Source organism: Somniosus microcephalus, chromosome 10 (assembly GCF_052327205.1).
Source record: "Somniosus microcephalus isolate GS21.2 chromosome 10, FLI_Smic_1.0, whole genome shotgun sequence".
Taxonomy (NCBI): Eukaryota; Metazoa; Chordata; class Chondrichthyes; order Squaliformes; family Somniosidae; genus Somniosus; species Somniosus microcephalus.
In genome coordinates this window covers 183,209,620-183,233,336 of record NC_140996.1, presented here as the reverse complement: position 1 = coordinate 183,233,336, position 23,717 = coordinate 183,209,620, and the positions used below count along the sequence as shown (strand labels likewise).

Sequence of the window (23,717 nt, the reverse complement as noted above, 5' to 3'; positions counted from 1 at the left end):
GAAATCACCAAACACATCTACAAACTCAGCAAAAGCTATAGAAGTCAACCAATAACTAACCTGAAAGTAAGATATGCTCCCTTTAAATAGCGCTGGTGGGGGGTCCTTCCTGCTGCTGAACGCACGTTCAGCTGTGTGAGGTTAAGTGAGGGCGTTAGGTCCAGCATTGAGGTCAAAAATGGCAGCACTGATGTCAAATCAGTGTTACACGCTGATTGATGTCACGATCTGCGCACTGTGCATACTTACAGCGCACGCTCCCAGAGCTGACACGAACACCCTCACCAAAGTGTCGTCCGGCATGGCCCGCACCAGAAGTGTGCGCGCGCTGCCCGGATGCCATTTTCAGACTAAAACGGCAACTGAATTTTTCACCCATCAACTTTTGGATATTCACATTAAACCGCGCATCTGCTCCTCGCCTGAAGTTGCTGTACCATTTACGCATAAATAACGACAAGTGCCATTAGCCTCACCGTTATTTTGACAGCAAAATCTATATCTTTGAACTAAAAGACATACCTTGTGCAGTCGGTATTAGGGGAGTCAGTGTTGCAGGCTACACAGCAGCAATGAAGGTGTGAAATGAAATGTTAAATGACTAATTCCAAGCATGGAAATGATTTTACATAACACTCAGGAGAAATCATTGAGCCAGTCTGCTCTTTAAATCAAAAAGAACCTGTGGCAATTCTGAATTTGTGTTAGTAGCGGATCATTCTCTTTTTTTCCATTCACTGTTATTGCATTACTGACGTCAATTTGAGTTTCATTTTATTATTTCTGACCTTGCCAGTTGTATTTCACTGAATCACCATCGCAGACAAAAATAGAAAAAAAAACTGAAATTGAAGCAAAAAAGTCAAGAAAAATATAATTGAGGAATAAAAGGAATAGAGGTGGGTAGAGAAAAACAAATCGCAAGTATGCGGCAGAGCGAACATCTGCTCAGTAGGAGCTGGACTGTTACATAAAATCAGGGTTTATTGTTCCCATGTTGCCCATGACCCTTTGCAATAATGTTGTCCTGGTCAGACTTTTAAATCTATATTTACAAAACTCAAAGGATTGACTTGTCCTGATGCCTTTTCCACTGAGGTAAATCATGACTAAAGCACTGGTAAATAGTACTAATATGAAAATCGAAACTCAAAGGGCAACAGTGTTGTAAAGAATTAGGAAAAGGATTAAAAGAGTGAAAAAATGCATGTTCAGTATTCACAAGAATTTTGTTCTAATAGTGTAGTAAGACAGAATACAAACCTGCAAAACCATTAACTTCTTTTCAGTTTACCAGTTCTAGCATGTAAGATTCTGGTGGTGGTGTTGCAATACACTGAGACACTGACTGGTAACAAAGGATTTCAGCCCAGCAGTTACCCACATGGAGAGATTCCAATCCCAACACGGTTGTTAGAGCTGAAATACATTTGAGCTCAGGGTTAAAATGCATTGCAAAGGGCCATGTAGTGCTTTAAAAGGGAGAGGCAGATTGGGGCCCACAGATACAAAGTGGTTGATAAAAGCGACAGATTCAGCAGCAGGACGAGTGAACCTTGCAGCAGCAGGAAACGCTGTCTTGGCCGTGTTGAGGTGGAGTTTACAATGGAAGGAATCCTAAAAATAAACAAACATTCTCTTTGGAGCTGGCAACCAACATCCTACAATTCGTATGAAATCACAATCTGGGCATACAGTTTTCAAGCTGAACCAAGACCCTGAATTGCAGAGTGAGGACAAAGATCTTCAGATCTAATGGAATGATCTGAAGTGGAAAGAGGAAAAATGGCCAGTGGCAAAAAGAGTCAGGCAGAAACTGGTGGAAGCCTCCAACCCATAGTTCAATGAATCCAAGTGAGCACTATTACTAGTGTCAGAACAGGACGAGGGAATCGGGAGCTCTGGCATTTTTGAGGACCATCAAGATCTCTAAGGGGCGTTTCCATTTCCAATCCAGCCACGCAGTTAATATACCAATGTAAAAATGAATAGGTGCAAGAGAAAACTCATGATACTCAAGGCACACCAAGACAGCTGCCTGCATAACGTACACAAGGGTATGTTCTAGATGTGATATTTGAAGCAAATTTCCTGTGTTTGGCCAGGCAATGATTCCTGCCAGGTTCGGATGAGAGTCTGAGCTTAAATATTTAAATGAGGCCCAGAAGTCAAAATCTCTCCTGGCCTCGACATGCAAGTTTGTCATTCGCCCAGGCCACTCACACACCGAGCCTGTACAACTTAAAATCGAGGCCATAATCTCTGCCAGGAAAATTGGTACACACATTGTCGGCATCATATACCACCTACAGAACTGGTCTTTCCCGGTACACTAGATGTGTGGATTCTCCACATGGTATTCATTGTAAAGTCAATGGCATCCAGGACACTGAAGTGAGTCATGTTCTCTGTTGTTGCTGCAAGGGGGCTGATGATCAGCTGGTGTGTCACGGGATTGTCCTCGGGTAAAGCAGCAGAGACTTGACAGATTGCTTTGGAAACAACTGACTGATGCCACAGTTGATTCACCAGGATCGAAAAGTGCTGGTGGTAAAGAAAGTGAATGCTGTAATATGTAACTCCATTCCCAAAATGGTAACCACGTTCAAAACTGCAATAAACTAAATGGAAAACAATACTAAACTACGCTTTAAAAAACTTATTATTGTGTCAAAAAGCTTTTGATAAAGTGAAATACACATTGAAAGATCAGTGGTTCATGGAAAATAAACCACTTGTATCATAACTAGCATAATTCATTTATGAGTTGAGGCTGTTGCATTCAGCTCCACTCAATGGTTTACATTTCCTAAAACATTAGTCCCCATGTATAACCACTTACTTTAGTGCCGGAATATGCCAGCTGTTAATCTAGATCTGGAGGAGTGATTTTTGTTTAAATTGCACATAGGTATTATGTATGAATAGCATAATACCGTACTTCTTGAACGGTATTCTGAACATAAAGGTCTACTTGGAGACCATCACTGTGGAGTTGGTGATGCTTGCTAAATCAAGAGGATTACTGGTGGAAATTAAATCAGATATAAATACACATCACTGCATGTGTTTAAAAGAACTGTGTATCTTTGTACGCTTGCAGTGTATTTACCACGTTCTTTCAAAATATTATTTTATGTTATTAGTATCAATATGATTCATGACAGAAAGTTTAATTTATCTTAAATCAATGCAAGAACACTCTGGGGGTAACCGTTACTCTGTATTTTGCACCTTGTCAAAATTCACAAGGCGTAACAGCCTAACATAAAGAGCCATGAAAGGTTCAATATCTCCCCTAAAAATGAAGCGCCATGTTTTTTACAGAAAATATTCTGACATAATTAGAGTGAAACCTCTGAAATCATGAAGTAGATTGAAATTAAAGGAACAAAACTCAGTGGGTTCTATGAAGTGGGAGGCGACCCGCCCCACCAGATTGCTGCCCAGGTGCTGACCTCCAATACAGTCAGGGGTGCCGTCCTGCGGCCGAGACATTAGGCCAAGGCCTATGCTCCTGTCCTGTTATTCAGGTAGGCATTAAAGATCTCATGACACCTCCCTCAACCAACACCATCAAAAATAGAATAATGAATCATTCACCTCACTGCTGTTTGCAGGATCCTAATGTGCACAAAATGTTTGCTACATAACAACCATTACTTTACTTCAAAGTCATTCATTCTATGTGAAGTGCTTTGAGACATTTCTGAGAGATGTGAATTTGTGCTATATAAATACAAGTCTTTCTTTTTTCTTTATTAGTGTGGCATTTCCATTCTCCATACAGCCGTCCTTGTGGCCTCTTTAAGTGAGTCTGTCAGCTGCACTGAATTATGGGAAGGTTTGTGTTGAGGGCCTGCGCCTACTAACTTGAAGCAAGGTTGAGCCTCCCAAGTTAATGTTACACAGCAACAGAGAAAGGAGTCTTTTGTCCCAAAAGTCTGGGCTGAATTAAATCTGATGACCAAGGATTGTGATCTAACCTACTGTACTATCAAGTCCACTGCTCAGAGCATTTTTCATTGTTATCCCAAATCTAATTTATTGTCAATTCAGTCAACTACAAAATGTAATTAACCCCTCATTAAAACACCAATATGGCACATCTTCATTGCCTATACCCTTTTCTGGTAGAGAAACAATACAAAATACCCTTTCTAGAATGTAGCTTTCACTATCACACTTTTTTGTGTAGTTCACTAAAACAGTCTTAAAGAGCGAGCCCATTGTATATGGACTTAAGTCATTGAGAACCATATCAGTTATTCAACGAATTAGCACTAAGTGTCATTTATTAACTTTTTTCTTGAAAGATGATGGCCTAGAAATTGAGTGCCCTTAGCGCCGATTTTGCGGCGCTAGAGGGCCTAGCGCTGCATTTGGCGCCGGCGCCGAAATTGCCTGGGGCCCTTACGCCGCGGTAGACCGGTAGCGCTGCGCCGGCACCGATGACGTCATCGGTGTGCGCAGCGTCCCGGTTGCCATGCCGACGGGCCCCAGCGCCGAAATTCAGTTGCGGCCGCCTCGCCCGTGACAGCCGCAACTAAGACTCTGGCAACAGAGTCTTACGAGTCTTTGCGCCGGCGCATTAAAGGCCCCGCGGCGGCCGGCCGCTTTCCCGCCGGCCGCAGCTCCCTCCCCGGACTTCCCCCCGCCCCCCCCCCGGAACAGAAGCAAGCCCGGCACTTGTCCGAGGTGCCGGGCTCATTTTTTAAAAGATTTTCGCGGGCCGCGATCGGGTGCAGGCAGCTCCTCCTTAAGGGAAGGAGGAGGCCTGCACTTCCCGAGCCTGCCGCACCGCATCGGGTGCCGCAGCGCCGGAATTGCGGCGCGAAACGGCAGTTAGCGCCGATGTACCGCCGCAAAGACCCTTCAGTAGCGCCGGCAGCCGTTTGGGCGCGGCACTGCTGAATTTTTGGCGCGCGCAGGGGGACTTAGCGCCGGCACTAACTTCCGGCGCTAAAGCCCTGGCTAAGCCAAAACTCAATTTCTAGGCCGATGAGTTTAATGTGATTTTTATTCCTACTGAAACACTTCAAAGCCTTGAATTCCTCCTTTTATTTGATTATCCTTTCACATAACACTGCATGTTATCTGCACAGTCCAGTGTTTGCTACAATTTCTCACTTGCCATTCTTTAAAAACAATATTTGAAAAATCAGTTGACGGCTTTCTCCTTTTTAAGTAAATCCATGCACAGTCTATAAAATGGCAGGAATTCAAACTGTGTATTGTCCAACCTGATCAGAATTTGTGTTACAGAAGTTGTGACAGAAATTTGCATTAGAATATAGACAGAGCATTAATCAAAGAGCGTTCCCATGGTCCAGACTGATCTTGCAATTATAAATACAGATCAACCAAATGAATAGGAAATTGTTCATTAGTCCACAGATTGCATAACAGACAAGACCTTTTCCAGAAACCAATGAGTAGAAGTTTTGCCTGTTTAGTGTGGAAGAGGAACCTCTTCAAGTGCACCAGAATGTGTACAGCACTCAAGAACCATTTGGTGGTTATTTTTCAAGCCTGGAGATTTCTGTGCTCTGAACAGCATTAAAAGCTGCATCCTGATCACGCATCTTTTCAGTTGAGAATACTCGAATATGTAAATGAACTGCCTGCATTCGTGGGCGGTGTGCCATTCACTGCAAGAACTGTAACTGGACCCATGGATGCTGAATTGTTAGTGCTGCTCACTATTGCTGCCGTAGGACAGACTGGCCAGAGCAAACAGTTTATTTACTTTGGATTTACTATGCCTTGTGCCTTACTCCTTCAGCTATTACACAGGCTTATTCGGAACCACACTACTTGGCAGGATTAGACCCAGTGCAGAAGGCAATGGCACTCTCTAATATTTCTGAGTAATTACAGAAATTTTAAAGTACACTGGAGCGCATGGTAGAGATGAGCAGGTAGCTGGGAGCTTTGAACACAATTCTGTGTCCGTTCTACAACAGAACTAATGGATAGCTGGAGATGCTGTGACATAAGGCTGCTAATTCTCATTCTAATGCTCGGTAAGGTGGGTGCCTTCTTTTTCATTGAAACAGCAGATTGTTCATTAGAAAACAATGTTAGAACTAAATTCTTAACTGTAACTGTCCTGTTCTCCATCAAGTACCTTACTAATACGACATGTAGCTCTGCACACAAATACAGTCGACAATATCTTTGTCTCAGCACTTTTTTTCTTTTGCAGCGGGCAGTTTTGTGTTTTACCTGTTTAACTACAGTATAATTATTTATCTGTGTACCTTAAAAAGCCATTCACCGGGTTTGGCACATTCTTGTTATTAGTTGCAGAAAGCAGCTAGCAAAGATCAAACATTTTTAAAGTGATTAAATGCTAAACTACTTTTCAAAGTACAGTGGTGCCTTGTTCATGTGATGCCATTTGGATTGCCAATGTTTTTGGATGTATGAATATTTCAGATATATGCTGTTTCGTTAACTTTGGATCAAATCATTGGTAGATTAAAGTAAGGGAATGAAAAAAGAAGTCTTAGATGGCTACACTTCATGTATGCTGAGATTATAGAAGTTTTACTGTAGTTTCTGTGCTTGTTGCTTCTCTTTGTCTCATTCCTGCCTTTTGTAGAGCTTCAACTTGTTGATGGTTGCCATGGTTATCAAGCAGGGTAAAATTAGCTGCTGTTATATAATGCTCATCAAACCTTGGCCTGTTTGAAGTAGTAAAATAGTTTAATCTAGCCTTTACTCTTCGAGGGCTGTTAGTCTTTCATGGCCTCTCGCAGAGCAATGCTGATTTAAAATATTGGTTTAAAACATTGAAGATAATGTTTTGCTAAAATAATCAGAATAGTTCAAAGAGAATAGAATACATGGAACTCTATATCAGTAATATGATATACATTGCATATGTAGAAAAAAAGAAAAGCTTTCAGTTAAATAAAACCTTTATTGAACCGATTCCAATTCCTTGATTGGAATAATAGTGCCAGTTCTAAATGTTTTCGTTGAGAGTGTGTGGGGTGGGGGTAGGGGCGGTGGAGGGAAGGTGATAACTGTGCGCCTGTGTTTAAATTACTGATAACAAATGGGCAACCATGGCTACAACTTTCCAAACAGTAGCTCCCAAGATGTGTACGTGTTCCACAAAATCACTGCACCTGTACTGATACAAATATAGAAGTAACAATTTGATACTTTAGTCCCATACAAACGTTAGTGGTGCTGAGAATTCTCAGAAAAATGTTTTGCTCTAAAAAAATAAGATGTTGAGTAATTGTTGCACAAAAACAGTAACTTGTCCTTATCTCGTCCACTGTAATTTCCACTCGTAAATGGCAACAAGCGTCTCATGGCAATAAACCTGGTTGAATGCAAACTTGATAGATAGCTGCAGAATAGCTCAGGTGCCTAGCCCGATAGTAAAACTCTGGATCTGACTGGCTGGTTAAACACATAACTCAAAAAACCGGATAGGTTTATGAGTTTGTACCAATCCATGTTTATTAGAAGCTCAGCTTAAGAAGTTTAGAAAAAGAGAACCACAATGAAGCTGTCTTTTTATGTATTCTGACATTTAAACACAAGAAACTCCCTCTTAGTCTGATTCAATAAATAGTCATTCTTTTTATTGTAAGCGAAACAACGTTACTCAGCTGGTAGAGGTGGCTAATTACAGCATACCTGAAGCTGCTGTGCTCAGTGCTTTAAATTCATACCAGAAAAAGGTCAATCCCATCATAGGGATACTGGCGTGGGCAAAATGAGCCAATTTCAGGATTACAATCTACTTTCATTGTTGGAATAACCTTTCTAATTAAATTCAAATGACCCTGCATTTAATTCAGCGCTGTTTCCAATTCCAGACAGTTCAGTCGAAATGTTTGAAGAGGCCCCATTAATAATGTTGTGTTCGCTTCCCACAACGAATTAATATTAAATGCACTGCCCAGTGTGGGACAGAGCTATACAGATTAGAAAGGTCGCAGGTTTGATCCAAGCCTGTACTGAGTTAGTTTATCTCAACCAAGGTGATGGTGTGGTGCTTCAATTGGTGTCAACACCCCTGACCTAGGGAGGGAAAAACATCAGCCAAGTTACCCTCTCCCAATCCCTGTCCAGTGACTGCTGGAAAGTGTGCATGGCGGACTCTGGGGGGACTGGACTTTGTTGTGATGCCTTCGATTGTTGAACAGCTTGCAGACACTCAATGCTAAGGCACACATGTAAGCAAATCCCAACAGGAATCCGTGTCTTCAGAAGAGAAAGAGAAGAATTGGAAGAAGGACCAATACCTTAGAGACTCGGGTGGCTGCACTGAAAGACCAGCTGAAAAGTCGACTGGAATAGAGACATTGGCGTTGGTTTTAGCCACCAGAGGATTTAGGGTAGGTAGGAGGCGGGTGTGAAACGGGAGGAGAGCGGGGGGAGGAGGGGGGTGGAGAGAGGGGAGGAGGAGGGGGGAGGAGGAGAGGGGAGGAGGAGAGGGGAGGAGGAGGGGGGGAGGAGGAGAGGGGAGGAGGAGAGGGGAGGAGGAGAGGGGAGGAGGAGAGGGGAGAGAGGGGAGGAGGAGGGTGGAGAGAGGGGAGGAAGGGGGGTGGAGGGAGGGGGGAGGAGGAGGGGGAAAGAGAGGAGGAGTAGGGGAAAAGAGAGAGGGGGAGGAGGAGGGGAGAGAGAGGAGGAGGAGGGGAGGAGGGGGGGTGGGGGAGCGGGGAGGAGGAGGGGGTGGGGGAGCAGGGAGGAAGGGAGGTGGAGAGAGGGGAGGAGGGGGAGGGAGGGGAGGAAGGGGGTGGAGAGAGGGGAGGAGGAGGAGGGAGAGAGGGGAGGAGGAGGGGAGGAGAGGGGAGGAAGAGGGGGGAGAGAGGGGAGGAGGAGGGGGGAGAGAGGGGCCGAGGAGGGGCGGAGAGAGGGGAGGAGGGGGGGGAGGAGGAAGGGGGAGAGAGGGGAGGAGGAGGGGGGTGAGAGGGGAGAAGGAGGAGGGAGAGAGGGGGCGGGGGAGAGAGGGAAGGAGGAGGGGGAGAGAGGGGAGGAGGAGGGGGGTGAGAGGGGAGAAGGAGGAGGGAGAGAGGGGGCGGGGGAGAGAGGGAAGGAGGAGGGGGAGAAAGAGGGGCGGAGGAGGGAGAAAGAGGGGAGGAGGAGGGGGAGAGAGGGGAGGAGGAGGGGGAGAGAGGGGAGGAGGAGGGGGAGAGAGGGGAGGAGGAGGGGGGGAGGAGGAGGGGAGGAGGAGGGGGGAGAGGGGAGGAAGGGAGGTGGAGAGAGTGGAGGAGGGGGAGGGAGGGGACGAGGGGGAGGGAGGGGAGGAACGGGGTGGAGAGAGGGGAGGAAGGGGATGGAGAGAGGGGAGGAGGAGGGGGAGAGAGGGGAGGAGGAGGGGAAGAGAGGGGAGGAGGAGGGGAAGAGAGGGGAGGAGGAGGGGGGAGAGAGGGGAGGAGGAGGGGCGGGGAGAGAGGGGAGGAGGAGGGGGGTGAGAGGGGAGAAGGAGGGGGGTGAGAGGGGAGAAGGAGGGGGGAGAGGGGGGGGTGGGGAGAGAGGGAAGGAGGAGGGGAGAAAGAGGGGAGGAGGAGGGGGGGGAGAGGGAAGGAGGAGGGGGGAGAGAGGGGAGGAGGAGGGGGAGAGAGGGGAGGAGGAGGGGGGAGAGAGGGGAGGAGGGGGAGAGAGGGGAGGAAGAGGGGAGGAGGGGGGAGAGGGGAAGAGGAGGAGAGGAGGAGAGGGGAGGAGAGAGGGGAGGAGGAGAGAGGGGAGGAGGAGAGAGGGGAGGAGGGAGATGGGGAGGAGGGGGAGGAGGAGAGAGGGGAGAGAGGGGAGGAGGGGGAGAGAGGGGAGGAGGGGGGAGAGAGGGGAGGAGGGGGGAGGAGGGGAGGAGGGGGGAGAGGAGAGGAGAGAGGGGAGGAGGAGGGGAGGGGGTGAGGGGGGAGAGGCACCGACTTTCCTCGGGGAGGCACTCCGCCTGAGCCACAAACAAAACTTTTACACTTACATTGGGGGGCCTCTCGTCCTTCCCATCAGCTGTGGATTCCCTGCTCAGCCCCCAGTTAAAATGCAGTCAGGATCTTAACGACATCTTAGGACACCGATTAACATTCAGGCACGAGTCCGGCAGGCACCTCATCTGCAGCCAAAAGCGAAGGCATTGAAATCGCAGATCGGCGGGAACGGAGAACAAAATAAAGCGGCTCCATTTTAACTGCGACTGGAGCGAGTTAAAATCCCCTCCATCATTTGGATTCTCTTGGGCAAAACCTTTTCATTAAATCAATCATCGAGATTAAGATTTGAGAAAAGTACTCATCAACCCTCATACGAAATATTCCTTCTTGAATGTCAGCCAAAATAGGGTACTGAGCAGTTGATACTTGACGTTTGTTTTCCTTTCAACTGCAAAGAGTGCATGTTAGGTTTGAGTAAATTATTGGAAGTGCAATGAGAGTTTAACAATGATGTACTTAATATGCTATCTCCTGCGGTATTACTTTGAGGATATGTTTAAGTCAGAAAGGCTATAATATCTAATTGGATTTTCTTCATGGTGAGTGAGTTGAGGTCAAAGAAAATCAAATGGAATTTCACATTACTTTTCTATATCCTCGCAGAAAGGGGGATCTGTTGTGTTGCTTAAGAAAAGTCTGCTGACTAAAATAGAGCAGGATTATCAGAACACTGACATTGGCTTTTTATGGCTGCACACAGCATGAAGAGTTGCTGGAGGTGAAGCTCTCTGGAGAAATAAAACATCATCTATTCTTGTCATAAACTAATTCTGTGTTTATTGTTCTTGATAATAGGAAATTGATGATAAGATGCTGAGCAAAATTAAGGATTTGCTGTTCCCTTGAGGCAGTCCAGGTGCACAATTTGAAACAGGAAACTTTTAATTAAACTATCCATTTATGCAAGAAATATTTAAAAAATATATCCCATTGAAACTTTTCCCTTGGATCAACATTTTTCAATATTTATAAATTGCTATTAAATAAACTGACCTTCCCAGCGAGGAAATGACTTAAACATATATAAACAAATGCAGGTCACCAACAAAAATGGTACATTTGTAAAAAATAAAATACTTAGGTGAATGTGGAGCTGATTGACGTTATGATCTGAATATTCTGCATACTTCTGGTGCGGACGACATTTTGGACACGAAATGGCACCCGTAGTGCCGAAAGATCAGGCGCTACAGAGCTGAATTTCTAGCCCTTTAAAGCCTCTTCACTGGTGAGCTGTCTGGAGGCCCAGCAGGTGTTTGAAGCTCGCTGGTCTCACTTAAATGAGATATGAGGCCCAATATCAGGTGTGCCTCGGGCCTACCCGTTCAGGTGGAGGGATTGCTCCCTGTGCCCACTTCTGCCAGCCTGCAAATTTCTAGACCCAACACTTCTCCCAAGGTATAACACATTCACTTACCAGATCTGTTATTCTTGTCCATTACATTAATAAAGTATAATCTTTTCCTCTTCATATAAACCATGGCACTGTTGTTAAGGGCCAGGATGATGCCATCAATGAGGCCATACGCTTTTGGGAAAGCTACCCTCTGGTAAAAGTGCTGTGCCCTCTCATGCTGCTCTCTCCTTTCCATGGGGGATGTAGCAAAAGTGTTTTTGCTGGCAAAGAAGGCTTCAGTCATTTTTTTATGTATCAACGCAGCGAAAACTGATCAAGCTAGCAAAAATCCCCAGTGGCGTGGAAGGATCCAATATCACAGAAGTATTATGCTGAGGTGAAATCACACCTGCCTTTCTTCTCTTTATATAAAGTCCTCTTCGTTTTCCAAATCTAGGTTTACCTTGGTAATGCTCAAAGGAATTCCCATGCTAAAAAACTTGCTTACTGCCAATGAAATAGCATCTGCCAGCAAGACCGTTGTGGAGATAGGATTGGGAAAAAATGATCTTGCAATGCAAAAAAAAAAGCACCAAGCACCAGGAGCAACTAATGCTCCAATGATAATGCAGAAACAGAAGTGGTAATTCTACAATCCCCATAGTACCATTGGGGAGCCATGTTCACAATGTGCATGAGGTTGGAGATAGGGCTAAAACACTGTAGCCCCAACTCACTGACCTGCATTCGTGATGCCCATTTGGATTGTGGAATTACCTTTTAAGAAATAAACTCCCGAAGGTCCGAGATGCAAATCCTAGCAACATCTATTTTATACAGTCAAACAGTGCAAAATAAGTGACCAGGTGAAAAAAAAAAATCACTGGCTTTGCTGTGGTACCAATTTATATGGAATGGTATAAAATATGGGCCTGTAATGAGACTCATCCGCATTCTTTGTTAGGCTTCCAAAGGTGAAAATTTAAGTATTGTTGAATGTTATGCCTTGTAATTCCAGCGTTCAGTCCTTCTTGACAGGTTCAGTAAGGTATGTTTCTGGAATGTGTGGCTCTGCTCCCACAGAGCATCATATCAGAATCAGGCCTGATGAGTACTCCTCGGCACCCACGGAAAATTCTTTCCCCGATGTATGTGTGACAAAGTCTGGAATTGTTTGTTCCGTTTACTGAAAGGTCAGATTGTGCCTTTGATGTAAAGATCAAGAGCTAAATTGGCACCCTGTTCACAGTTGATTTAAATAGTAACATTGTTCCTTTGTGCTAAAAGAATTGTTTTAGCAACATGGCAACCTGTTCACAGTTGATTTAAATAGTAGCATTGTTCCTTTGTGCTAAAAAGAATTGTTTTTTCTTCTGGTTTTGGATTTTTCCCAATGCTTTTGTTTTGTGCTCATGGCAAGAAGAGAGTTTTCATTCGCACGGCCAAGTCCTCTAGAAACTGAAACCTATGCCCTTATTTGGACTGACTTTGCTTTCTTATTTGTGCTGTGAGTGGGATGGCATATCATAGAATTAACAATTATTCTCTGGCTTTTGGCATATAGTGTGATGGATAAAGGAACTGTCACAATTAAAATGATAAAGTTTACATATTTTAATATCTGTCAGATGTGACTGGTCACTTTACAGGAGTGGGCATCCTGTCACTAACTTGCGTTTTGTTTTCAGAAATTGAGCATTAAAAAATGGGAATTTCTGACTTTGAGATGATACAGTTCTCCCTACAATTTAGTGGGAAAATGCACTTTGAAATGTTTACATAGGATATACGACACAGAAACAGACCATTTGGCCCAACCAGTCCATGCCGGTGTTTATGCTCCACTTGATCGTCCTCTCATCTTTCCTCATCTAAATCTGTCAGCATAACTCTCTATTCCCTTCTCCCTCATATGCCTGTCTAGTCTCCCCTTAAATGCATCTGTACTGTTCGCTTCAACCACTTCCTGTGGTAGTGAGTTTCACATTCTCACCACTCTTTGGGTAAAGAAGTTTCTTCTGAATTCGCTATTTGATTTCTTGGTGACTATCTTATATTGATGGCCTCTAGTTATGCTCTTCCCCACAGGTGGCTCTATATCCTTTTTATAATATGGCGACCAGAACTGTACGCAGTGCGCCAAATATGGTCTAAGCAAGGTTCGATACAGGTTTAGCATAACTTCCCTACATTTCAATTCTATACCTCTAGAAATAAACCCTGGTGCTTGGTTTGCTTTTTTATGGCCTTGTTAACCTGTGTCGCAACCTTTAGTGATTTGTGTATTTGTACTCCGAGATCCCTTTGTTCCTCTACCCCACCTAGACTCGCACCCTCCAAGTAATAAGTGACCTCCTTATTCTTCCTACCAAAATGTAATACCTCACATTTATCTGTGTTGAAATTCATTTGCCAATTATATGCCCATTCTGCAAGTTTATTAATGTCCTCCTGTAATTTGTTGCAGTCTTCCTCAGTATTGACTATCCCCCCCAATTTGGTGTCATCCGCAAATTTAGAAATTATGTTTTTGATTCCAAAGCCTAAATCGTTAATATAAATTGTGAACAACAGTGGTCCCAGCACTGATCCTTGTGGAATACCACTACCCACCTTCTGTCACTGTGAATAACTACCTTTTACTGCCACTCTCTGCTTTCTGTCCTGAAGCCAGCTAGCTATCCATTTTGCTACTTGTCCCCTGGCTCCGCATTCTCTGACCTTGTTCATCAGTCTATTATGGGGTATCTTATCGTCGGCCTTTTGAAAATCTAGATAAATTTATTCTACTGCATTACCATTGTCTACTCTCTCAGTTACCTCTTCAAAACATTCAATGAGGTTGGTCAAGCAAGACTTTCCCTTTTGAAATCTATGCTGACTATTCATTACTATGTTTTTGGTTTCTAGATGTTAGAGTCATAGAGAGTCATAGAGTTATACAGCACGGATAGAGGCCCTTCGGCCCATTGTGTCCGCGCCGGCCATCAAGCCCTGTCTGATCTAATCCCATATTCCAGCATTTGGTCCGTAGCCTTGTATGCTATGGCATTTCAAGTGCTCATCCAAATGCTTCTTAAATGTTGTGAGGGTTCCTGCCTCCACAACCCTTTCAGGCAGTGAGTTCCAGACTCCAACCACCCTCTGGGTGAAAAAATTCTTTCTCAAATCCCCTCTAAACCTCCCGCCCTTTACCTTGAATCTATGCCCCCTAGTTATTGACCCCTCTACTAAGGGAAAAAGCTCCTCAGCATCCATCCTATCTATGCCCCTCATAATTTTGTACACCTCAATCATGTCCCCCCTCAGCCTCCTCTGCTCCAAGGAAAACAAACCCAATCTGCCCAGTCTCTCTTCATAGCTGAAGCGCTCCAGCCCCGGTAACATCCTGGTGAACCTCCTCTGCACCCTCTCCAACGCGATCACATCCTTCCTGTAGTGTGGCGACCAGAACTGCACACAGTATTCCAGCTGTGGCCTAACCAGTGTTTTATACAGTTCCATCATAACCTCCTTGCTCTTATATTCAATGCCTCGGCTAATGAAGGCAAGTATCCCATATGCCTTTTTTACCACCTTATCCACCTGTTCCGCCGCCTTCAGGGATCTGTGTACTTGCACACCCAGATCCCTCTGACCCTCCGTCTTGCCTAGGGTCTTACCATTCATTGTGTATTCCCTTGCCTTGTTAGTCCCCCCAAAGTGCATCATCTCGCACTTTTCCGGGTTAAATTCCATTTGCCACTGTTCCGCCCATCTGACCAACCCATCTATATCATCCTGCAGACTGAGGCTACCCTCCTCGCTATTTACCACCCTACCAATTTTTGTATCATCCGCGAACTTACTGATCATACCTTTTACATTCATATCCAAGTCATTAATGTAGACCACAAACAGCAAGGGACCCAGCACCGATCCCTGTGGTACCCCACTGGCCACAGGCTTCCAGTCACAAAAACAACCTTCGACCATCACCCTCTGCCTTCTGCCACTAAGCCAGTTTTGTATCCAATGTGCCAAGGCACCCTGGATTCCATGGGCTCTTACCTTCTTGACCAGTCTCCTGTGCGGGACTTTATCGAAGGCCTTACTGAAATCCATGTATACCACATCCACTGCGTTACCCTCATCCACACACCTAGTCACCCCCTCAAAAAATTCAATCAAATTAGTCAGACATGATCTTCCCTTGACAAAGCCATGTTGACTATCCCTGATTAATCCTTGCCTCTCCAAGTGGAGACTAATTTTGTCCCTCAGAATTTTTTCCAATAATTTTCCTACCACTGATGTTAGGCTCACTGGCCTGTAGTTCCCCGGTTTTTCCCTACTTCCCTTCTTGAATAATGGTACTACATTAGCGGTTCTCCAGTCCTCTGGCACATCCCCTGTGGCCAGAGAGGTCCTGAATATATGTGTTAGAGCCCCCGCAATCTCTTCCTTTGCCTCACACAGCAGCCTGGGATACATTTCGTCCGGGCCTGGGGATTTATCCATTTTTAGGCCTGCTAAAACCGCCAATACCTCCTCCCTCTCGATGTTAATATGTTCGAGCATATCACAGTCCCCCCGCCCTATTTCTATGTCTACATCGTCCTTCTCCATAGTGAAAACAGATGCAAAAAATTCATTTAGAACCCCTCCTACATCTTCCGGCTCCACACACACATTGCCACTTTTGTCCCTAATGGGCCCTATTTTTTCCCTAGTTATCCTCTTACCCTTAATATACTTATAAAACATCTTAGGATTTTCCTTTATTTTGCTCGCCAGTGTTATTTCATGGCCCCTCCTTGATCTCCTAATTTCTTTTTTAAGTATCCCCCTGCACTTTTTGTACTCCTCTAGGGCTTCCTCCGTCTTTAGCCTTTTGTATCTGCCAAAAGCCCTCCTTTTTTTCCTAATCCATTCTCGTATATCCCCTGACATCCAAGGTTCCCTGTGGTTTTTGGAACCACCCTTGACCTTTACGGGAACATGTTGCCATTGTATGATCCCAATCTCCCTTCTGAAAGCCTCCCATTGCTCTGATGCGGATTTTCCTACAAGTAGCTGATCCCAGTCCATTTTGGCCAGATCCTGCCTTATCCTATTAAAATCGGCCTTCCCCCAATTTAGAACCTTTATTTCCGGCCCATCCCTGTCCTTTTCCATGACCACCTTAAATCTTACCATATTATGGTCACTGTCACCAAAGTGCTCACCTACTAGCACTTTTTCCACTTGGCCGGCCACATTCCCCAGAATTAGGTCCAGTACCGCCCCCTCTCTTGTAGGACTTTCTACATGCTGGCTCAAAAAGCTCTCCTGGATGCACTTTAATAATTCTACACCCTCTGAGCCTTTCACACTCTGACTATCCCAGTTAATATTGGGGAAGTTGAAATCCCCCATTATTATTACCCTATTATTTGCACATTTCTCTGAGATTTGCCTACATATCTATTCCTCCATCTCCCCCTGACTGTTTGGAGGCCTATAGTACACTCCCAGCAAAGTGCTTGCCCCCTTTTTGTTTTTAAGCTCCACCCATATGGCCTCATTAGAGGAACCTGCTAATATATCATCCCTCCTTACTGCAGTAATTGACTCCTTAATTAATATTGCGACACCCCCTCCTCTTATACCTCCCCCTCTGTCTCGCCTGAAGATTCTGTACCCCGGAATATTGAGCTGCCAGTCTTGCCCCTCCTTCAACCATGTCTCCGTGATAGCAACAATATCATACTCCCATGTGTTTATCAACACCTTCAGTTCATCCACCTTATTTGCAAGACTCCTTGCATTAAAATAGATGCCATCCAGCCTTGCCCTTATATATTTGCCCTGTCTACCAAGCTGACTTGTTTTTTTCTCTATAATTGGCAGCACATCACCCCCTATTTCAGCTCCCCTCTGTATCCCATCCCCCTGCCAAGTTAGTTTAAACCCCCCCCAACAGTGCTAGCAAACCTCCCCGCAAGGATATTTGTCCCGCTCTGGTTCAGGTGCAACCCGTCCGACTTGTACAAGTCCCACCTTTCCCAGAAGCAGGCCCAGTGATCCAGGAAAGTAAAACCCTCCCCCCTACACCAACTCTTTAGCCACGCATTCATCTGCTCTATCCTCCCATTCCTATACTCACTAGCACGTGGCACTGGGAGTAATCCAGAGATTACAACCTTTGAGGTCCTGCTCTTTAATTTGTTACCTAGCTCCCTAAATTCTTGATGCAGGACCTCATCCCCCTTCCTACCTATGTCGTTGGTCCCAATGTGGACCACGACTTCTGCCTGCTCACCCTCCCCCTTAAGAATGCCCTGTAGCCGCTCAGTGACATCCCTGACCCTGGCCCCAGGGAGGCAACAAACCATCCTGGAGTCACGTTTGCGGCCACAGAAACGCCTATCTATTCCCCTTACGATAGAATCCCCTACCACTATTGCTCTCCCACTCTTTTTCCTCCCTTCCTGAGCAGCAGAAGCGTCCCTGGTGCCAGGAAGCTGGCTGCTGCTGCCTTCCCCTGGTGAGTCATCCCCCTCAACAGTATCCAACTTGGTATACCTGTTTGAAAGGGGGATGTCCGCAGGGGTTCCCTGCACTACCTGCCTGCCTTTGTTGCTCCGCCTGATGGTCACCCCCTGTGCTGCCCTACCCTGAGGCATGAACAACTCGCTAAACGTGCTATCCACGACCCTCTCAGCATCGCGCATGCTCCAAAATTCATCCACCCGCAGCTCGAGCGCCGCAATGCGGTCTACAAGTAGCTGCAGCTGGATGCATTTCCCGCACACATGGTCGTCAGGGACACTGGCAGCGTCCCTGACTTCCCACATGGAGCAAGAGGAGCAGAACACGGGTCTGAACTATCCTGCCATGACTTACTCCTTTAATTAATTAAAAAATTTATTCAATACCCCAGTTACAGGTATACTCTAGGGCACTTTATTTACCAACTGTCCCCACTACACCACAGAAATTTAACACCACAGAATTCAAGCTTGTATTGAAAAGAGAGAAATACTCACCAACCAATCACTTACCTGCTCCCTGGTGACGTCACACTTGGATTACTTTTTACCTCTCTCCTGGAACCTGGATTGGTATGCCTCTGACTGCTCCCTCTCAAGCCTTTAAGCTCGCTTGCCTCGGGCTGCTCCCGCGCAGGTCCACTGCTTCTCCGGTCTCGGGGCTGTGGGCCTCGGTGCCTCTGACTGCTCCCTCTCAAGCCTTTAAGCTCTCCCGCCTCGGGCTGCTCCCGCGCAGGTCCGCTGCTTCTCCGGTCTCGGGGCTGTGGGCCTCGGTGCCTCTGACTGCTCCCTCTCAAGCCTTTAAGCTCTCCCGCCTCGGGCTGCTCCCGCGCAGGTCCGCTGCTTCTCCGGTCTCGGGGCTGTGGGCCTCGGTGCCTCTGACTGCTCCCTCTCAAGCCTTTAAGCTCTCCCGCCTCGGGCTGCTCCCGCGCAGGTCCACTGCTTCTCCGGTCTCGGGGCTGTGGGCCTCAGTGCCTCTGACTGCTCCCTCTCAAGCCTTTAAGCTCTCCCGCCTCGGGCTGCTCCCGCGCAGGTCCACTGCTTCTCCGGTCTCGGGGCTGTGGGCCTCGGTGCCTCTGACTGCTCCCTCTCAAGCCTTTAAGCTCGCTTGCCTCGGGCTGCTCCCGCGCAGGTCCGCTGCTTCTCCGGTCTCGGGGCTGTGGGCCTCGGTGCCTCTGACTGCTCCCTCTCAAGCCTTTAAGCTCTCCCGCCTCGGGCTGCTCCCGCGCAGGTCCGCTGCTTCTCCGGTCTCGAGGCTGTGGGCCTTTTCTATTTTCTCCTTTAGTAGGGATTCCATTATTTTTCCTACCACCGATGTTAAGCTAACATGTTCTATCCCCCTTCTTAAATATAGGTATTATATTAGCTAACCGCCAGTCCTCTGGCACTACACCTTTTTCTAATGGATTATTAAATATGTGTAGTAATGTCTCTGCTTTCTCTTCCCTAGATTCTTTTAAAATGCGTGGATGCAATCCATCCAGACCAGGGGTTTTATCCTCTTTGAGTTTGATTAGTTTATTTATTATATCCCCTCTTTTTATTTTAAATGCACTTATCTCATTACTAATCTCATCATCCAATGTCATTTCCACTTGTTTTATCTCCCTGGTAAATGCTGAAGCAAAATAATTATTTAATGTTTCTGCCATCTCTCTATAGTTACCTGTGGTATTATCCTGTCTATCCCTTAATGGCCATATTCTCATTCCAACCTTCCTTTTTTTATTGATGTGCCTGTAAAATATTTTACTATTTTGTTTTATGTTCTTTGATAATATAATTTCATTGTTCCTCTTTGCCTTCCTAATTGTTTTTTTGACTTCTCTCCTAATCTCTTTGTATTCTCCCTTATCATGCACTCCCCTGCTGTCTATGTACTTAATGTATGCCTCTTTCCTTACCCTCAATTGTTCCCTTATGGATTTATTCATCCATGGAGTCTCATTAGTGTTTAGTTTGTTCTTTCCTTTTAGTGGAATATATTGTTCCTGTACTCTGTTGAACACCATTTTAAATATTTCCCATTGCTGTTCTACATCATTGTTTGCCAATATTGTTGCCCATTTTATTTTCCCAAGTTCTATTCTCAGCCTCTCAAAATCAGCTTTTCTCCAATCTATTACCCTGGTTTTCATCATACTTATATCCTTTTCAATTATCATATTATGGTCACTATTGCCTAAATGGTCCCCTGCTTTTACTTCTCTTATCTGCTCTGGTTCATTCCCCATTACTAGATCCAATAGCAAATCCTCCCTTGTTGGGCTTTTTACATATTGGGTTAGAAAGGAGTCCTGAACACATTGTAGGAACTCCATTCCTTTATCCCCTTTACCTACCTCTTCTGTCCAATTAATATCAGGCTAGTTGAAATCATCCATGATTATTATTCTATGTTTTTTACTCATTTCCCTAATTTGTCTGCATAATTCTTCCGCCACCTCCCTTCCACTATTAGGTGGTCTGTAGACTACATCTATTAGTGTGTTTGATCCTTTATTATCTTTTATCTCTATCCATATGGGTTCTATTTTTGTCTTGCTGATAGCTGCATCACTTTTTTCCAATGCCATTATGTTATCCCTAATAAGTACAGCTACCCCACCTCCCCTTTTTCCCTCTCTCTTTTCTAAATATGTTATACACTGCAGTGTTTAAGTCCCAGTCCTGATTTTTCTGTAGCCATGTCTCAGCAATCCCTACTATGTCTGGTTCCTCGCAACACATCATTGCCTCCAGCTCCTCTGTTTTATTATGGACACTGTGTGCATTGCTGTACAGAAAGTTTAACTAATTTTTAACAGGATTTCCTCTCACTTTATGTTTAACCATCTTTTTAGACTCCTGTTCTATAACTCTATTTATTCCCTTGCCATCAATGTCCTCCCTTACTTTATTCTTTCCTATGCTCTCTTTTCCTGTTTTGTTTATAATTAGGCTGGTTAATCCCTACCCCATTTTACTAGTTTAAAGCCTTTGCCACCTCCCTATTTATCCTTTCTGCTAGGACATGGGTCCCATCCCGATTCGGTATAGCTCCTTCCTGTCCCAGAACTGGTGCCAGTGTCTCATGAAAAGGAACCCCTCTTCCCCACACCAGCCCTTTAGCCATGTGTTAATTCTCCTGATCTGTCTGCTTCTATGCCAATTTGCATGTGGCTCGGGCAATAATCCAGAGATTATTACCCTCAAGGTCCTGCTTCTTAATTTAGAGCCTAACTCCTGATACTCTTTCAGCAGGACCTCCTCCCTCTTCCTACCTATGACGTTTGTTCCAAAATGTGTGTGTTGAATCAGCTCGGCTGTGAATAGGGATGGCCCAAGTGGCCTTAGCGCCTTGATGGTAAGCAGTAGACAGGCACTGGGAATTCTCCTGGGGGGTTTTCCGATCAGCCGCTGTAACTTCGGCAGAAGATCCCCGGAATACCCAGGTACATCGTGTAAATGGGGCTTCGACCGATCCTCCACCGAGTCACTCGGGAACCGCCGAGGAAATTCCCATTCAGGGTTCCTGCTTCTGATCACTCTCCTGTGACTTGCTGGAAATCACATGTGTGAGAATGTCAGGGGAGGGAAGGATTGGACTCAGTTATGATGCTTTGTGTGATTAAATGGCCTGCTAGCACTTATTATTTCAGCACACACATAAGAAATGGCTGCTTGAGTGAGGCATCAGAGGTCTGCGGTGGAAGTGTTCCCCGGCAAGGGTCAGTAGAGATTGTTTTCGTCCTCCTTACCCTACCCCACCCCACCCCCCTCCCCTGCAACAGCTTGGGTAAACACACCTGTATTTCTGGGGTCAGCTACTTACATCGGCTAAAGCATTCCCTTGGCACAGGCTTGCTCTCTGGCAGGGGCCTAGCATCTGAAAGTGGGGAAAGAAGATCAACTGCTGCTCCAGGCCTGCGAGGCCTGTAGTAATGGCTGCAACTTGAGGGTCTTCTGACTGCTGTCCAAAAGCAACAGTGAGATGTCCTTCAGTCCCAATTCTCTTCTTCCTGCACCTGAAAAGGGATGTACTTATCTTCTGCATCACCCCAACAGATGGCACTCAGGCCCTGCTCAGATCCTCCAGGAGGGCTGGGTGCAAGACCTAAGGCTTAGTCCTTTTGGATGCTCTTCAAAATGGGTGCCTCCCCAGTGTCCTGAAACACTATTGAGGTGGGAGGGCTCATTAGGTCCCTCCTGCCTCTTTTGTATTGGATGACCCTGCTTACTCCTGGTAAGAGTACACAATACCCCAAGGGATCGCGAGGAAATCCCTGTACAATGCAGCGAGGGCAACATACTGGGCCTCTGCTCCTTTTCCCTTTGCTTTGCACCCCAGGTGCATGGCAGAAAAATATTACTGTAGTATCTTCAGGAGAAGAGGAGAGAAAAGGGGACAAAAGTGGGAGGAAAATAATGTAAAGCAATTAGTTTACAGGGACTGTTTTACAATGATGGTGGAGAATAACACAGATGATAAAGTGCCTTACAGAAGAAAAACTATAATTGATAAATACATAAAATTATATTTTTCAACCAGAGTTTGAATGCAGGCATAACAGTGGGTGATAAAACAGATGGCATCTACACTGATTTCGCCAGTAAGGAAGATTTGGGAACCACAGATCTAAATCAAGAACCTCATGCTGCCAAGAACCATGTCGAGTCTTCACAAACAGCATCAAGCAATAACCTCAGGAATGTCCATGACAACAGGCTGGTCTTTTCAAGAAGTGTTTACAGTTTTGACATCCAGGAAGATGTAGCTCCAGGTAATGTGATTAATCCCACACGATTAGGAGCTCTCCTCAATGAAATGCTGATGTGCTAACTTTCGCAGGGCATGACATTGAAAAATCGCAGCATAATTGCCCTGGATTTACTTACTTTCTTGGCTCATGAAATACATTTATTTGATAATCTGAATAACATTGAAGAAATATATGCCCCCCAATTTGCCCAGATAGTAACAAATAGTTGACTATTTCTTCTGACTTTTCAATAGCCAATCCTTGATCCCACTATCTGTGTCCTTTCATTTACATTTACTATTAACTTTTTACCACATATGGATCTGGAGCTGTGTGGTAAACCATCATTGTTCTGTGAGCCGGAGGAAAGTTCTAATACAGACTTGTGGGTTTGGCTTCACGGTCTTCTGATTAGACAGAACCACATGGAGATGTAAACTGTGTACATAAGAAATGAATTGTATTACCTGTAACCACTAACTATTACATATTGCAAATTATGATGGTGAGACTACATTTGAAATAGTGAGCGAAGGATATTAATACATCATAGAGAGTTCAGAGGAGAATGATGAAAATGACTCCGGGACTTAGAGCTTTACATTATTAAAATAGATTTATAGAACTACACTTATGTTCATTGGAGAAAAGACGATTGAGAGAAGACATGATTCAGGTCTTTAAAATTGCTAAGAAGGATAGACCATATAGACGCAAGGAAACTATTTGCTTTGAACCATGAGCACTGTATTAAAAGTCACAAGTATAAAATTAGCAAGCTTCAAATAAGACTAAAGATGAGAAGAATGTTATTTTTCCCCAGAGTGAAGGAAACGGACTCCCAGCAGCTAATGGTGTCTGCTTCAAAATGAATTGTAAATCTGGTCAGATGGGATTGAAGGTTTTAGGGATAAGCAGAGGCAAAGAAAAGCAAATACTCCAAGGAATGCAATGGTTCCCCTGCTGCTGTGGCCAAAGAAATGTCACATGTGAAAAGCAATTAGCCAGATTTGAATAATGGAGCTGATCGATGGAATTTTGCTTGACTATCTTTGGAGCTGGGGGTGAAGAGGGCTGTTCAGACAGACATTTTCTACAAGATTCCTTTAAGTGATTGATTACATAAGTGCAGCAGACTCCATTATAAGGCTTATTGCACATG

General features: G+C 45.1%; 1 protein-coding gene and 1 long non-coding RNA gene across 2 annotated transcripts in view; one reads left to right on the top strand and one right to left on the bottom strand.

The window, feature by feature from the left end:
* Window positions 1-757: 757 nt before the first annotated feature.
* The window catches only part of LOC147111912 (uncharacterized), a 29,152-nt gene continuing 6,192 nt past the window's right edge, over window positions 758-23,717 (bottom strand). The window contains exon 2 of the long non-coding RNA XR_015079768.1: window positions 758-2,544. This is a non-coding gene — a long non-coding RNA (uncharacterized LOC147111912). The remainder of the gene's footprint in view (window positions 2,545-23,717) is intronic.
* LOC147111911 (protocadherin Fat 4) overlaps window positions 5,426-23,717 on the top strand; it is a 142,106-nt gene continuing 123,814 nt past the window's right edge. The window contains exons 1-2 of the mRNA XM_085999299.1: window positions 5,426-6,031; window positions 22,345-22,576. Coding sequence (XP_085855425.1) covers window positions 5,972-6,031; window positions 22,345-22,576 — 292 coding nt within the window. The 5' untranslated portion in view covers window positions 5,426-5,971. The remainder of the gene's footprint in view (window positions 6,032-22,344; window positions 22,577-23,717) is intronic.